This window comes from Dendrobates tinctorius, unplaced genomic scaffold (assembly GCF_039654945.1).
Source record: "Dendrobates tinctorius isolate UK_male_01 unplaced genomic scaffold, ASM3965494v1 ptg000296l, whole genome shotgun sequence".
Taxonomy (NCBI): domain Eukaryota; kingdom Metazoa; phylum Chordata; class Amphibia; order Anura; family Dendrobatidae; genus Dendrobates; species Dendrobates tinctorius.
In genome coordinates, this window is record NW_027361963.1 from 2133101 (window position 1) to 2151524 (window position 18424).

Consider the following 18424-nt stretch of genomic DNA (forward strand, 5'->3'; position numbering starts at 1 on the left):
CTTTAAAAGAGGAGCATGTGCACTATGCACTCTGCTGGAGTTTACTGAGAACAGGGAGAACCCCAGGACCACACTGCACAGACAGGGTGGAGAGTCTGCCGCTGTCTCTGAATGGACAAGGAAGGAGAAACATGTAGAGATGCAGGCAGCACCATTACATATTATTATTAACCTTACTTTCATGTTATTGATTAAAAAGCATGTTCTATGAAACTCCGTGTTACCAACATTTTAGAAACTGTTCTTGTGTTCAGTGAGATATTAATTAAAATCTTACTTATCAAAGGGGTGTACTCATTTATGCTGATCAATGTTTATTGAAATTTATAAAACACAGTGAACATAATTATAGTTTCTTTCCTGTACACCTTCTCTCATGTCTAACAAGATTTGATTTGTTTACAAAAGATTTACGGCATAGCGAACATGAATACGGCTTCTCTCCTGTGCGACTTCTCTCGTATGTAATAAGACTCAATTTATCTGTAAAGCATTACTCACAGAATGAACATGGTTTTTGCCTGCGTGAGTTCCCTGATGTTTATTACGTTTTGACTTCACTATAAAGCATTTTCCACTTTGTAAACATGAAAACGGTTTCTCCCCTGTGTGAATTCTTTGGTGTTCAACTAGATTTCATTTATCACTAAAACATTTCCCACATTGTGAACAGGAAAATGGCTTCTCTCCTGTGTGAATTCTCAGATGTTTGGTAAGACTCCCTTTATCTGAAAAGCATTTCCCACATTCTGAACATGAATATGGCTTCTCTCCTGTGTGAATTCTCTGATGTTTATTAAGACTCCCTTTATCTGTGTAGGATTTCCCACATTCTGAACATGGAAATGGCTTTTCTCCTGTGTGACTCCTCACATATCTAACATATGGAGTTTTAATTGTAAAGCATTTCCCACATACTGAACAAGAGTACGGCTTCTCTCCTGTATGAGTTCTCTGATGTTTAATAAGACTCCCTTTTTCTGTGAAGGCCTTCCCACATTCTGAACATGCATAAGGCTTTTCTCCTGTATGAGTTCTCTGATGTCTAATAAGACTCGATTTATCTGAGAAAGCCTTCTCACATTCTGAACATGAAAATGGCGTTTCCCCTGTATGACGTCTCACATGTCTAACATATTTAGCTTTATGTGCAAATCACTTCCCACATTCTGAACATGAATACGGCTTCTCTCTGTCACGATCAACGTGTGTCCGGACGCAGATGTTGCCGCAAGGCGAACCCATAACACATGTGACCCTGGATACAGCGCCTCCAGTGGCGAATTTAAATAATAAGGGGGAACCTGGGAAACATTAACAATGGTGGGCCCTGCGATAGGGAATGGGGACATGGAGACCTCCTGCACTCCCCTGAGCCAGTGTCCCTGCACTCCTCACATTCCCTATACAGGCTCCGCACCTGTCGCCGCACGCGAACCTTAAACCCTTGCACGCCCTGACCCTAAACCCTCACTAGGGAATTGGTCGGTGCGAAGACTAATCCCACCACTGCACTAGAGACACAAAAGGAAAGAAGACATTACAGGGGAAACACCACTTAGCTTTATGCTCTGTGCTTATGCTCCTGCAACAGAGCCCCACCACCTGCGTGCGTCTTCTCCTCCACCCGGATCCATCACCATCCTGGATCCTACACCATAGTGCAGCCTTGGAGCAGAGTCCATCTCCAGTTGCAGCAGTCCAATAACAGAGTCCCAAGGATGAGTCAGCCTCTGCCAAAATTCTAAGCATGCTTGAGTCCAGCTCTCGGCCACCAAGTCGAGTATGCCGAGTGCAACTCTCTCCATAGTCGCCACTCCACAAAGCCATGCACGCACTTCCCGCCAACACCATAAACTGCGACTCCACGCCATGCCAGCAATTCCTGCAGACACCATTAGCTGCCACTCGTCTCCTCTGGCTGACTGCGCAGGACTCCTCTTTAGCTCCATGTTCACCCAGGCTTCAAAAACTCAGAATCAATGAATGAATCAATCAGTATCACCAGCAGTGATTGCACACCCTGAGACTCAATTATAGAGCCCCACACCTGATTCATAATTACGTGCAAATTAAACCTAAAGTGCGATACCACTAACCACCACCCGGGACAGTCAAGTCACTTGGCACTTGCCAAAGTAAAAAAAGTTCACCCTGTGCAATTTAAAACTGTCAGATCAAATTCAGATTATGACACTCTCCTGTATGAATTTTCTTATGTTTAATAAGACCCCCTTTATCTGTGAAGGACTTCCCACATTCTGAACAAGAAAATGGCTTTTCTCCTGTGTGAATTCTCTCATGTATAACAAATGTTGATTTCTTTGTAAATCATTTCCCACATTCTGAACAGGAGTATGGCTTCTCTCCTTTGTGCTTTCTTTGTGCTAAAAAATCAGAGCTTGTAGTAAGTTGTTTGTCACACTGAAATCTTGAATCCACTTTGTCACCTGGAATTGTGGTAACAATGTGAGATTGCTCAGGAGAGGGTTCCTCATGATTAGGAGGAGTATAAGAAAGTGAAGTGCTGTGAAGTCCAGGAGCTCCATGAAGGGTATTGAGGTTTTCTCCATTAGACTGCTTCCTGGTATCTTCTTTTTTACAATTTAGGGATAAACCGTTATTCTCACAAGGATTTCCTATAAGGATGAAGGATAGATTGGATGTGAATTTTTTCTACAATACAGAAGGGATTTCTAAATTTACTTTATAAAACAAATAAAAAGCGCTCCTTGTGTGAATCAGCAGATAATATTGGGTTATGGTGAGTGGCTACTACTCCCCTGGATTAGCTGTGCAGCTCCAGGCACAACCCTGGTGTTAACATGATTGATCCTCCATGGCTGCAGCGGTGCCGCCTGATCCTCCACCAAGAGGTCCAGATGGAAAGATTCAGGATAAAAATATACCGTATATACTCGTCTATAAGCCGAGATTTTCAGCACATTTTTTTGTGCTGAAAACACCCCCCCCCCCCGGCTTATGCACGAGTCAGACATTAATACTCACCCTCCGTCGCTGGCTCTCCATCCTCCCTGCGTCTCTTTGTGTCCCGGGGCTGGCAGCGCTTCTTGTTCCTTTGCAGAGCAGTCATGTGACCCCGCTCATTAAGGTAATGAATATGGACGCGCATCCACTCTCATTCATTACCTTAATGAGCGGGGTCACATGACTGCTCTGCAAAGGAACAGGAAGAGCTGCCGACCCCGGGATAACAGAGAGATGCAGGGAGGATGGAGATCCAGGGAAGCCAGGAGGGTGAGCGGGGGTTATGTGTCCTGTCTGCCACTGCTTATGGGGGTATTCTAGCATTGTTTGTGTGCTCTCTGGCATTGTTTTTGGGGAATTCTGGCACTGCTTATGTGTACTGTCTGGCACTGACTATGGGGACAATATGGTACTGTTTATGGGGGCACTCTGGTACTGCTATGCACTCTTTGGCATTGTTTGTGTGTACTCCCTGACTGTTTATGGGGGCGCTCTGACACTTGGAGCTTTCTCAGTGTCACCGGTGATTATACCATTATTACATGATATTATGTGATGACTGTGATACCAGGACAGGGATGAGGGGACAATGCATACCCGGCTTATACTCGAGTCAAGAAGCTTACCCAGCTTTTTGTGGCAATATTAGGTGCCTCAGCTTATACTCGGGTCGGCTTATACATGAGTATATACAGGTAAGTAAAAGAAATAGGCTTCCGAAAGCGCTGCCAAGGATGTAGGGAGAGTTTTCTTATTAAAATTATTTTATTAACCCCTTAGTGACCAGGCTAAATTTTTAAAATCTGACCAGTGTCACTTAGCGCGACAATAACTCTGGAACACTTCAACAAATCCTAGTGATTTTGAGATTGTTTTTTTTTGTGGCGCATTATAATTTATGATAATCGTAAATTTAGGTCAATAGTCTTTTTTGTTTATTTATAGAAAATATCAGAAATCTGACAAATGTAAAAAAAATTAAATTGTTAAACTCTGAATGATGATGTCTTTAATCCGGATAAAGATCCAGATCATAATAATCCAGATTATACCACAGAAAATCATTAGTAACATTTCCCTCATGTTTTCCTTAAATCATCACCATATGTAAAATATTTTATTTTGTTTGTTAGCATTTTAGGAAGTTTAAAATGAAATGTTTCATTTTTACAATGAAATTTACAAAATTTATTTTTTTAGGGACCTATCCAGGTTTGAAGTGATTTTGGGGGTCCTATATATTGGAAATCCCCCCAAAACGATACCATTTTAAAAGCAGCTCCCCTTAAGATATTCAAAATTGCAATCAGGTAGTTTGTTAACCCTTCAGGTGATTTTCAGGAATTAATGCAAACTGGGGTGACAGGAAACAAAAAGTGCATTTTTACCACCTAAACGTTGCTAACTTTGGAACAGAGAAATCAAATTGGTCTCCTATATTTTCCACTTCAAGAAAAGGTAACCAAAAAAGCACAATATACCAAATGTAATTACAAAAAATTACATATACTTTATTAATATTCACATGACAAAATTTATGCTATAAAAGAAAATGCCTCCAATGTGAGAAATTTTAAGGCTAAGAACATGATTATACACTCTGTTACAAAGTTCATATAATTATATTAAATAAAAAAATAAGGAACTAAATATTATACCACAATTTCTCAATACAATTACTCCTTTAATTATATGTAGTAATCCAGCAGCCTATGTCAACACTAGGTAACAAGCCAGACACTTCCTCAGGGGGTGCCCCCAGAGGAAGTGTGTAACGAAACGCACGTCGGGGAGAGGAATAAGGACTGGACATCGCACTTTATGTAAGTTCTAAAGGATATTTTTCTAAATAATTTAGTAATTAAATTACCGCTAAATTAGCAGTCCTATTCATGTGGATAAAGTAGATACAATTAAATGATTAATTATCGCTATTTGTAGCAACTAGGATATGAACTCTATAGAGTCACATGGGAGTTGTCTGGCTTGTTTCCTAGTGCTGACATAGGCTGCTGGATTACTGCTGGTGCATGTGTCTGGAGGCTTGGACGGGTAAACCTTTTTGCTCTTTGGCTGGATTACTACATATAATTAAAGGAGTAATTGTATTGAGAAATTGTGGTATAATATTTAGTTCCTTATTTTTGTATTTAATATAATCCTATGAACTTTGTAACAGAGTGTATAATGATGTTCTTAGCCCTAAAATTCCTCACATTGGAGGCATTTTCTTTTATAACATAAATTTTGTTATGTGAATATTAATAAAGTATATGTAATTTTTTGTAATTACTTCTGGTATATTTTGCTTTTTTGGTTATCTTTCCTTGAAGTAGAAAATATAGGAGACCAATTTGATTTCTATGTAATTTTGGCACTAAGTATATTTATAGTGGATATTATATGGTTAAAATTAACTTTGGAACAGGCCACTGTAGCCGGCAGACTGTAAGGCCATTATTATTTTGCCATAGCAAACATCAGGACCACACAATCATGATCTTAGGGCACCAAAGGGGATAAAGAGGAAGCCCCCACACTCTGTTAACCATTTGTATGAAGCAGCCACTATTGACAGCAGCATCAAAGGGGTTAAACAGATATGAACGCCGCTAACTCAGGCTGATGCAGCAAGTTGTCGGCTATTGTGTACAGCTGATAGCTAGAGGATTGTCACACAAATAATTCCTGTCCGACGTAGTCCATTTAATAACGAGTGTCCCACGACGATCTCACATGTAGAACAGTCACATTGGGAGATATGACTGCTCTACCAGGCCTCCGGTGATACACTGACAGGAGATAATCGCTCCTGCAGTGCATCAGAGTTCATCGGAGTTCATGCTCTCACTTTATGGCACTACCGCTGCGTGAGAATTTTCTCACGCAGTGGTGCCGCAAGTGACATCACGAACTCCTGTGAACTCTCGGTGGCGGAGTGGTTACCTCCTGTTAGTGTATCCCCAGAGGCCCTGTAGAACTTTCACATCTCCCAATGTGACTGTTCTACAGGTGAGATCGTCGTGGGACACTTATTAAATGGACTACGGCAGAAAGGTAAGTATATGTTGGTTTATTATTTTGTTTTTGTTGCAGGAGATAGAGGGAGTCGGGGATTAGGTGTTTGGTGAGTATGAATTTTTTTTTTTACTATTGAACACAGTCGCTGGATGATGGGACTACTATCCCATCATCGGATCATGCTGTCACTGTTATATGTGACAGCAGACATAGCCGGATGGGAGTAGAAATCCCATCAGACGATGCCTGCCTACACAAAGACACACACAGACCTGCACACACAGAGACACTTGCACACACCCACAGACACACAAACACACAGATACACAGACACCTGCAGACAAACACGCACGTCTTCTCCGCTCACACATTCTCCGTCCACACACTCTTCCTCCTGCCTTTCTGCAGCGTTATTCACATGCACATCCGCAGCAAATCCGCAAACCTTTTTACACCTGCAGTTTTGCTGTGGATTTGACTGACACAATGGAAGTCAATGGGTGCAGAAACGCTGAAGATCCACAAAAGGAATTGACATGCTGCAAAAAATAAAACGCTGTGAATCCGCACAGATTTTTCCGCAACATGTGCACACCAATTCTAGATTCCCATTGATTAACACTGGTTGAACACTACATTGCGGATCTGGTGTAATTCTGCGCGGAAAAACCGCTGTGGATCCGCAACAAAATCCGCAACCTGTGCACAGAGCCTTACTGTTGCTCTTACTCATTATCGTCTGGACTATTGCAAATCTCTACTAATCGGTCTTCCTCTCACTAAATCTCCCCTCTCCAGTCTTTCCTGAATACAGCAGACAGGATCATATCCCTCGCCAACTGCTACACCGATGCTTCTACCCTGCGTCAGTCATTGCACTTGTTACCCATCCAGTACAGAATTCATTATAAACTCTCACCCACAAAGCATTCCACGCTTCAGCACCACCCTACATCTCCTCCCTCGTCTCCGTCTACCACCCTACTCGTGTCCTCAGTTCTGCTAATGGCCCAAGATTAACATCCTCAATATCATCCAAACCTTCCACTCAAGTCTCCAAGAATTCTCGCGTGTTTTGCAGATAAAACTTTCTCCAAAATCAGACCCTCGTATCATCCGTTCTTACACCCTACATGCACTTACTAGCTCTGTGTCTGTACTGTACACATACTGGTTGGTTACTGGATCATGCAGCGCTATGTGAGTACCCAATTTATTACACTTATGGCTGGACCGTACGATCCATGCACTTGTTACCATCCACCTTTTGTGTCGCCCCTATATCCTCATAGATTGTAAGCAACAGGGCCCTCACTCCTCTTGGTATCTGTTGATTTATGAGATTATTGCTATGCTGTAATGTCTTTTGTTGTCTGTACAAGTCCCCTCTAAAATGTAAAGTGCTGCAGAATATGTTGGCGCTATAGAAATTAAATGACCATTGTCTTGTTGTCTGCAGTGATGACGTCTCATTGAGAGCACTATAGCCAATAACAGAGATCAGCGGCTCTGCCAGAATAAATGGCATCAGCCGCTCAAAACCACTGAGCTCCCTTACAGGCGGCAGCACTGTCAATGTGATATCAGCACTGCAGCCAATAGCAGACACTGATAGCAGCAGCGGAGACTCAGCACTGAACCAGGGGAGAGTGAATACAGCACAGGATTGGTGTCTGTTACTGAGAGACAGTGGTTTTTCACAATCAGAAAACCCCTTTTAAGAGATTAATATGAAGTATTGTGTTTATAAGACATTTCCCACATAGTGAACATGATTACAGCTTCGATCTTGTGACTTTTTCATGTCAAACAAGACTTAATCTCTAAAGAATTTCCTACATTGTGAACATGAGTACGGCTTCTCTCCTGTGTGAATTTTCCCATGTACATTAACCCTTTACTGACCACTGATGGGATAGTACGTCAGTGGTCAGTATCCTCCCCTTTGAGGGGGGTTCCGGTGGTCAGCCCACCTCAAAGCTGCGACATGTCAGCTGTTGTTCAACAGCTGACATGTGCCCGCAATAGGCGCAAGCAGAATCGCGATCCGCCCGCGCCTATTAACTAGTTAAATCCCGCTGTCAAACGCAGACAGCGGGTTTTAACTAGAGCTTCCGACCGCGCGGCCGGAAATACACGCATCGCTGACCCTGTCACATGATCGGGAGTCAGCGATGCGTTGCCATAACAACCTGAGGTCTCCTAGAGACCTCTATGGTTGTTGATGAGGCATTGCTATGAGCGCCACCCGGTGGTCGGCGCTCATAGAAATGCTGTAATTCTGCTACATATGGGCGATCTGCTCATCGTCTGTTTGTAGCAGAGCCGATCAAGTTGTGGATGCTTCTAGCCTCCCATAGAGGTTATTGAAACATGCCAAAATTAAAAAAAAAAGTTAGAAAAAATGTGAAAAAATAAGAAAATATAAAAGCTTAACCCCTTTGCTCCCAAGGGTGGTTTGCATGTTAATGCCCGGGCGAATTTTTACAATTCTGACCACTGTCCCTTTATGAGGTAATAACTCTGGAGCTTCCATGGATCCCGGTGATTCTGACATTGTTTTCTCGTGATATATTGTACTTCATGTTAGTGGTAACATTTCATTCATATAACTTGAGTTTATTTGTAAAAACGAAAATTTGGCGAAAATTTCGCAATTTTCCAACTTTGAATTGTTATGCCCTTAAATCACAGAGTTACAGCACACAAAAAACTTAATAAGTAACATTTCCCACATGTTTACTTTACATCAGCACAATTTGGGAAACAAAATGTTATTTTGTTAGGAAGTTATAAGGGTTAAAAGTGATTTCTCATTTTTACAACACCATTTTATTTTTAGGGACCACATCACATTTGAAGTCACTTTGAGGGGTCTATATGACAGAAAATACCCAAAAGTGACACCATTCTAAGAACTGCACCCCTCAAGGTGCTCAAAACCACATTCAAGAAGTTTATTAACCCTTCAGGTGCTGCACAGGAATTTTTTGAATGTTTCAAAAAAAATGAACATTTAACTTTTTTCACAAAAAAAATTACTTCAGGTTCAATTTTTTTATTTTACCAAGGGTAACAAGGAGAAATTGGACTGCAAAAGTTATTATGCAGTTTGTCCTGAGTACGCTGATACCTGATATGTGGGGGGAACCACTGTTTCGGCGCATGGCAGAGCTCAGAAGGGAAGGAGCGCCGTTTGACTTTTTCAACGCAAAATTGGCTGGAATTGAGTTCGGACGCCATGTCACGTTTGGAGAGCCCCTGTTGTGCCTAAACAGTGGAAACTCCCAACAAGTGACCCCATTTTGGAAACTAGACCCCCCCAAGGAACTTACCTAGATATGTGGTGAGAACTTTGAACCCCCAAGGGCTTCACAGAAGTTTATAGCGTACAGCCGTACAATTAAAAAAATCATATTTTTTTCCACAAAAATGATCTTTTCACCCCCAATTTTTATTTTCCCAAAGAAAACAGGACCCCCAAAGCTATTGTGCAATTTGTCCTGAGAACGCTGATACCTCATATGTGGGTGTAAACCACTATTTGGGCGCATGGCAGAGCTCGGAAGGGAAGCAGCGCCATTTGACTCTTTTTGGCTGGAATGGAGATCAGATGCCATGTTGCATTTGGAGAGCCCCTGATGTGCCTAAGCAGTGGAAACCCCCCACAAATGACACCATTTTGGAAACTAGACCCCCCCAAGGAACTTATCTAGATGTGTGGTGAGAACTTTGAACCCCCATGGGCTTCACATAAGTTTATAACGCCCGGGCATGAAAATAAAAAAAAATCATATTTTTTCCATAAACCTGACCTTTTAGTCCCCAATTTTTTTATTTTTCCAAATGTAACAGGAGAAATTGGACCCCAAAAGTTGTTGTCCAATTTGTCCTGAGTCCGCTGATACCCCATATGTGGGAGAAAACTACTGTATGGGCACACGTCGGGGCTCGGAAGGGAAGTAGTGACGTTTTGGAATGCAGACTTTGATGGAATGGTCTGCGGGTGTCATGTCGCATTTGGAGAGTCCCTGATGTGCCTAAACTGTGGAAACCCCCCACAAGTGACCCCATTTTGGAAACTAGACCCCCTAAGGAACTTATCTAGATGTGTGGTGAGCACTTTGAACTCCCAAGTGCTTCACAGAAGTTTATAACGCCCGGGCATGAAAATAAAAAAAATCATTTTTTTCCACAAACATGACTTTTTTCTTTTTACATCAGATTATTTTTATTAAACAGTTTTAACTTACAAAATTGAGACAAGGCACACACAGTTTTAACATACCCCCATTATCAAATTATAACTAACATAACCGTGGGTCGCTTAGAATGTGACCTATAAATGTATAGTAGAAAAAAAGGAAGAAACACACAGAAAAAAACAAACAAAAAAAAACAATTTTTAAGGGGAACAATAACAAGAAACAAGATAAGACTTGTACAGCATAGAACTATGAACAGTCAGGCACATAGTACAAAATGAGCAATAGACTTATTCATGAAACTTATTCGTAAAGCAAGAGATCATATGGAACCAAGAGGGAATAAGGGGTACCATAATTAACGAAGCATAGGGAACAGATTCTACAGCAGCAAAATTTGGGATGGCAAACCCGGGGTGTTAAGCCAGGGGCTCCAGATTTTATCAAATTTTCCGATAGCTTTTCTTTTAATATACACTCCTTTTTCCAGCCTTATAGAACTATTGACTCTATTAATAAACTCCTCCACTGTCGGGGGTGCAGATTGCTTCCAGTGCAAGGCAATGGCTTTCCGTGCAATATATAGAATTCTAGCTATACTGATTGCCAGCGGGTCTTCCACAGGAACATCCGGTATAATACCAAGCACACAGACCTTTGGATCAGGGAGCAATCTTGTACCATTAACTCTTGCCAACGTATTCAGAACATTATTCCAGAATTGTCCAAGCCAAGGACACCCCCAGAACATATGCATAAGCTGTGCATCAGGTAGGCTACATCGAGGGCAGCATGAGTCAGTCTTTATCGCGATTTTGTGCAAGAACGCAGGCGTTTTATATTTCCTATGTATTAGATACACTTGCGATAATCTCTGGGCCTCCGATAAGGAAAGACAGGGCACTGAACTCAACACATAGTCCCATTGATCATCTGAGAGCTGGACAACATCCTCCTCCCATCTAGCTTTGGTGCAAAGGGGGTACTTATCATGGAATGCATTGAGAAGTATTCTATAGATGGAGGAAATCAGTCCTTTTCTGGAGCCCAAGCCCCCCACCAACATTGTCAAGGGATTAGGGTCTATACTAAGATCTCTAGTTTTGATTAGAGCTGCATACTCATGCCGGAGCTGTAAAAATCTGTAGAAAAACCTATGGGGAATGTCAAATTCAGTGCGCAGTTCAAACTGTTTTAATGTATTTTTAGGCTGAATGTGTGCCACCGTCATCACCCCCTTCGCCTCCCAATCAGAGCAACCTTCCAAAATGTGAAATTCCAGAAGACTAGGATTATGCCACAATGGTGTAAACAAAGAGCAATCAGACCCACCCAATAGGTGCTTTCCTCTATCCCAAACCTTATAGATCATGGCCAGAGTTGGAGCTTGAGATAATTTGTTTCCCCCTCCCCGGGCGTCTACCATATACATTGGTACTCTCCAGGGGCTATTCTGAATTGCCAGTTGCCCATTTTTCTCCAGTGCACCACACTGATCCCAAACCTTCAGTTGCTGAATCTGAGCTGCTAGATAGTAGATCCAAGCATTCAGGATAGCCAGCCCCCCATTTGTTTTTTCTCTTTGTAGGTACTCCAGAAGGATTCGAGCCTGCTTTTTTTTACCAAAGTAATTGTCTGAGTAACCTATGAGCCCTCTGAAAGCACCATGCCGGGATCCACACCCGGGAGTTGTGAAGTATATAGAGCAGTTGGGGCATTAAAACCATTTTGATGAGATTTCCTCTCCCAACAACTGACAGGGGAAGTCTACACCATGCATCAATATTAGTTACAAATCTATCTAAAAGGGGTGTCAGATTAAGAGGCACATAGTCAACAGGTTTAGCTGTAACATTGATCCCCGTATATTTAAATTCTGTTACCAGTTTAATATTGGTTTCCTCTAACCTCTGCGTGTCTACACATGGGTCTATAGGCATAAGTACTGATTTGTTCCAATTTGTAAGGAGGCCCGACCACTTACCAAATTCCTCAAGGATAGCCATAACTGGTCTAATAGAGGAAGAGGCGTCCCCCAGATACAGAAGCATGTCATCCGCATAGAGCGAGATGCTTTCCTCCAGGTCCCCCACCCTAAATCCCCGCACTTCCTTAGAGGCCCTAAGAATACATGCTAAGGGTTCAATAGCGATGGCAAAGAGGAGGGGCGACAGAGGACATCCCTGTCTTGTTTCCCTCCCCATCGCCACCACCCAAGACAACTTACCATTGACCCTAATCCTAGCTGACGGACCATTATAGAGTAGCTTAATGAGGACCAAGAACTTAGGGCCAAACCCCATTCTTTCTAAAATCTTCCAAAGATAGCTCCACTCAACCATATCAAAGGCCTTAGCTGCGTCGAGTGATACCACCGCCCTGGCCCCCGGCTCAGGAGAACTTAACTGCATATTGAGGAACAACCGACGCAAATTAATGGCAGTAGACTTCCCCGACATGAACCCTGACTGATCCTCATGAATGAGCCCAGCAATAACCTTAGCCGGTCTGACCAAGAGAACTTTGGCAAGAATTTTAACATACGTCTAGAGTAGAGAAACGGGCCTGTAAGACTCAGGATGGAAGGGATCCTTACCCTGCTTAAGAATGACCACTATAATAGCCTCTAGCATGGACGGAGGAAGCTGTCCAGTATCACTTGCAGATTGAAAGACTTTTAGCAGCAGAGGCAATAAAGCACTACTGAAACATTTGTAAAATTCACCAGGGATGCCGTCTGACCCTGGGGCCTTCTCATTCGGAAACCCTGAAAGCGCATACTCCAGCTCCTCATTTGTCAGGGGCCTATCCAACTCAACTGCCTGCTTAGAAAGTTTTATCTTAGACAGGTATGTGTCCATTTCTCCCTCGCAAGGCGGGGCCCTAGAATCATACAGTTCAGAATAGTACTTTTTAAACACTGCTAAGATGTCCTTATTATATGTGATAGTTACCCCCCTGCATTATGTAAACTCGATATATGGGCAAGCACTCCTGTGCCTTAATAAAAGAAGCCAATAGGTGTCCCGTACTTTCTCCCGCCTCAAAAACTTCTGCTTATAGAAAAAACGCTTATGCTCAGCTTTGTCAAGTAAATGATCCTAGTATACTGTTATGATTGAGTCACCGTAGGAGGCAAAAATAGAAATGCTAGCTAAGTCCAGAAAACCAGAGAAGTTGGCAGCTATCGGATTGCAGACCCCTGAACCTATCAACACAACTAGCAGTAGCCGTGGGGGGCTCCTACGATGCCCTAGGCCCCTCGATCACAGCCGGAGGACTACATAGCCTAAAGACAGAAAGGGAAATCTAAACTGCCCCAGAGCAGACCCCAAAGCAAAAGGCAGCCCCCCACATATAATGACGGTGAAGCAAGAAGAAAGAACAAAACACAGACAGAAAGATAGACTGAGCAAAGATGGGGCCCCAGCTAGCTTAGATAGGAAAGGACAGGAAGGCTGCTGTCTGCAATCCGTGAAAAACCCTATGAAAATAAGAGCCAACAACTGACAGTAAAAAAAGGCCCTGAAGACGCTAGGCTTCAAAAAAGGCTATGTCAGTACTCAGGAATATTCTGAAGACAGAGCAACAGACAAAAGGAGATTCAGCTCACCCCAGCAGGGAATGGCAGAATCCAGAAAAGAAAGGAAAAACAAAACACTAATGCAAAAAGGCAAAGCAGAAATCTTAGCTTTAGATGAGCAGGAATCAGACTGGTTTCCTAGAAGACCACAGAGAAATCACCCGCAGGCCAGAAGGGCGTCGGCAGCCTTATATCCAGTCATTAACTCCACTCAGCCAGTCATGATCATCAGCCCCAGGTGTTTGACAATCAGGCTCACTACCTTTCTTCACCAGAAGAGGGAGTTTCTCGGGCCTCAGTAGTGAAGGGGAAAATGAACTCACAACAGTATACTTTCTGAGCCTCCTCCCACTGCCTCCTACTGGAGTCTGATGGTGTAATAGTAAATTCAAGTTCATATTTATCTACCTCTTCACGAAGGAAGAATGTCAACCTTCTGGATATGTTCTTAAATTGGTACATTTCTTTTGAAAGAACCCCTCTACAAAAAGCCTTAAGAGCATCCCAGACAATGTTTAGTGGGGCGGTGTCAATATTATGATGTAGATATTCCTTAATACACCCTTCTATAGTATTCCCATTAATCAGAAGAAGCCAATTTGGGTTTAGCCGCCATGGGGCCCAACTCCTCACTCCGTCAGCTCCCCATCTCATCTGCAATCTAATGGGTGAGCGGTCCGAAACACTTCTTGTTAAGTATTCGACCTCGGCCACCAGAGTCAGCATCGAATCAGAGCCTATTGCCAAGTCAATTCTTGACAATGTGTGGTGGGATGAGGAGTAACAGCAATAGACTTTAAAGTTTAGGATTTTTTAACCGCCAAATATCATGAAGACCCATCTCAGTAAGTACAGCAGCCATTTTCATTGGGGGGAGCTCTGATATATTACCTGAATGGAATTTATCCCAGAAGGGATGGAGGTAGTTGTTAAAGTCCCCCAACATTAGGACTGGGGCAGGAGGGTTTTTGCTAATAAAAAGAGATATTTTCCTAAGAACTTCACCAGAGTAGGGGGGTGGGATGTACAGGGCAACCAATATCATATGAATGCCATAAATAGAGCAGACCAGACAAACATATCTTCCATCTGCATCAATAGAAGAGCTGTCACATACAAACGGGATGGAGTGATGAATTAGAATGCTAACCCCTCGAGCATGCGTGGAATACACTGAGTGGAATGATGCACCCACCCAGGGGTTTCTAAGTGTCTGGAGATTGTCCCTGACTAAATGTGTTTCTGTCAAGCAAACAATAGCTGGGTGATATTTACAGAGGGATGAAAAAATTGCATACCTTTTATTGGCGTTCCCCAACCCTCTTACGTTCCAGGCCAATAGGTTCACGTTTTGCGCCATACCATATTTATATAAATTGTTTCCCAACATATTCAAATTGTCTAAGTTGACTATGCCTGCATAATATAACTGAAACCTGGGTGTTATGATTGAGTCACCGTAGGAGGCAAAAACAGAAATGCTAGCAAGTCCTGAAAACCAGAGAAGTTGGCAACTATCAGATTGCAGACCCCTGAACCTATCAACACAACTAGCAGTAGCCGTGGGGGGTTCCTACGATGACCTAGACCCCTCGATCACAGCCGGAGAGATACATAGGCCTAAAGAAGGAAAGGGGAAATCTAACTGCCCCAGAGCAGACCCCAAAGCAATAGGCAGCCCCCCACATATAATGACGGTGAAGCAAGATGAAAACACTTACACAGACAGAAAGACAAGCTGAGCAAAGACGGGGCCAAAAACTACCTAGATAGGAATGGATAGGAAGGCTGCTGTCTGCAATCTGCCAAAACCCTATCAGAGACAAAAGCCAACAAGCTGATATAAAAATGGCCCTGAAGCAACTAAGCTTCAAAAACTAAATCAGCACTCAGGTACTTTCAGAAGACAGAGCTCACGGAACACTGCACACTCCAGCAGGGAGTGGCAGAATCCAAAAAGCAAGAAAAACAAAAACAAATCTTAGATGCAAAAAGGCAAAACAGAAAACTTAGCTTTAGGAGAGCAGGAATCAGACTGGTGTCCAAGAGTTCACAGAGAAATCACCCGCAGGGCAGAAAGGGCGTAGGCTGCCTTAAATCCAGTCAGTGACTCCACTCAGCCAATCGTCTTCATTAGTCCCAGGTGCCTGATAATCAGGCTCACTACCTTCCTTCACTAGAATAGGGAGTTCACCAGGCCTCAGTGACGGAGGGGAAAATGAACTCACAACACCTGGGCCTCCTAGGGAGCATCTGTTCCATACTGAAACCCCCACACACAAACCCAAACAATATCCACACAACAAAACATATCTCTCTAGAAGAGAGATTAGGGGCCTTTAAGAAAACTAGGCCAACACCGCAGTTAAGGCAGTGTCTCATGCACATAGGCAGATACAAAAATTTCCACACAGGGAGACCCACTACCCGGCGGGACTAGATGGCGCTCAGCCCCTCCTCAAGTTCAAGTCAACCAAAAATCTGCGTGAGTTTTGGTGTGGTAGGACAAACAAATTAAGGCTATCCCGCATATCATCCAGGTCCACAGCTGCAAGGATGAAAAAATCCAAGTGCAAGTGGATAGGACAGCCACCGGCTTAGCAACAGATGCCGTAGAGATTGCCATAAAGTGCTGGTGTTAATGTATGCTCCTCCGTAAGTCTTTCTCATTATCATCAAGCCAGTCCAGGGAGGTTTTTGGAGTAAAAAAAATGAGTAGTCCCCTTGGCCACCACATGTAGCTTGACTGGGTAGAGCATAGCATAGGGAATTTGGATATTCCTCAGACGTTTCTTGATATGTAGAAATTGCGCCCTCTTTTTCTGCACCTCCAGGGAAAAGTCTGGATATATAGAAACCCTCTTGCCATCAATGGTGAGTTCCTTAAGTTTCTTTTTTTTTTTTTTGTAATTCTTTATTTTATTAATAAAGAGAGATTACAGCAATACAGAAGCAAGACATTCAAATTTTGAGGTACAAGTCTGTATGTAGAATTACAGAGCATTAATTATACAGTTTTACTCTTTTCAAACAATATAATGCTTAACGAGGTAAATAACCTAACTAAAACTAACCCATTACATAGGCAGGTATCCTTGATGCTCTAGGCCATACTCTACAAAGAAAAACAAGCTCTTGAGGTTCTCCCATAAAAATATTAGTGAAGAGGCCCGGTGAACCGCCCCCACCAGAATGTCGCCTCAGCCGATACTGAGTTCCTTAAGTTTCTAGCCTGCCTGAGGATGGCGTCTCTATCTTTGTAATGCAGGAGTTTCAAGAGAATGAGCCGTGGGGGTGTCCCAGGTGGGGGAGGTCAAGCCGGGACCCTATGCGCCCTCTCTATGGAAAAAAACAGGGAGAGAATATCCTTTCCCATGGCACCTGTCAGCCACGTCTCCAAAAAGGAAGCCGGATTTCGGCCTTACGCTCCCTCCAGGACCCCCAGCTGGCGCAGGTTGCTTCTGCGAGAGCGATTTTCCAAATCATCAACTTTGCTGATCAATAGAGATATATTGTGGATAGCTCTACCCAGGTCGCGAGTCACAGGGGTCAATTTATCTTCAGTTATGCCCACTCGCCTCTCCACCTCACCCACTCTCTCATTCACTGTGTGTAGATCATGCTTTATACAGGATATGTCCGCTTTCATCTCTGCCATCTGAGTGGTTACATCCTTCAGAGTGGAATTACAGGCATTGATTGCTGCCAGGATCTCACTCAGCGTGGGTTCAGACAGGCGTTAACCTGTGAACTGTCTCTCTCAGCCTCTCCATCCTTCCTGCTGGTCTTATCAGCCTGCTTTGTGGAGCTAACAGGGAGGTTTGTACTCACAGTCTCTGCATATAATGAGCGCTGCTCCTCCTCATGAAGAGGGACTCTGGCAAACTTCTCAAGTTTAGCACCTGCAGCTGAATTCCTGTTTGCAGGAGAGCAGTGTAGAGTCGCCATCATCGATTGTCCTCTCTTACCCCTTGCTGAGTCCATATCAGTCCTCCTGCTTGGGGAAGAAGCCACAATCATTCTCCAGATAATCTCTTTGCACAGGAGGATTTGGGTGAAAGAGCAGAGAGGGGTCACAGATAACAAATATCACCGGTGGCAGGAGAAACACCGGATAATCTGCAGGAGCCCACACTTTGCAGTCTTCCCTACGTGCCGTCCAGGCCACGCCCCTTACAAACATGACCTTTCAGTCCCCAATTTTTTTATTTTCCCAAGGGTAACAGAAATTGGACCCCAAAAGTTGTTGTCCAATTTGTCCTGAGTATGCTGATACCCCATATGTGGGAGAAAACTACTGTGTGGACACACATCGGGGCTCGGAAGGGAAGTAGTGACGTTTTGGAATGCAGACTTTGCTGGAATGGTCTGCAGGTGTCATGTCGTGTTTGGAGAGCCCCTGATGTGCCTAACCTGTTTGATTTACTATTTATGGTGGTTTTTATGTTTGGCAGCTGTCACACGCTAAAAGACGCTTTTTATTGTAAAAATAGTTTTTGCATCACCACATATTGAGGGCTATAATTTTTCCATATTTTGACCCACCGAGTCATGTGAGGTCTTATTTTTTGCGGGACGAGTTGACGTTTTTATTGGTCCCATTTTCGGACATCAGACATCTTTTGAT

The 18424-nt window shown here is 43.2% G+C and overlaps 1 protein-coding gene across 1 annotated transcript in view; it reads right to left on the reverse strand.

The window, feature by feature from the left end:
* LOC141073099 (uncharacterized) overlaps positions 1-18424 on the reverse strand; it is a 222984-nt gene that overhangs the window by 77618 nt on the left and 126942 nt on the right. Inside the window, 3 exon segments of the mRNA XM_073560437.1 lie at positions 588-1148; positions 2241-2345; positions 15375-15380. Coding sequence (XP_073416538.1) covers positions 588-1148; positions 2241-2345; positions 15375-15380 — 672 coding nt within the window.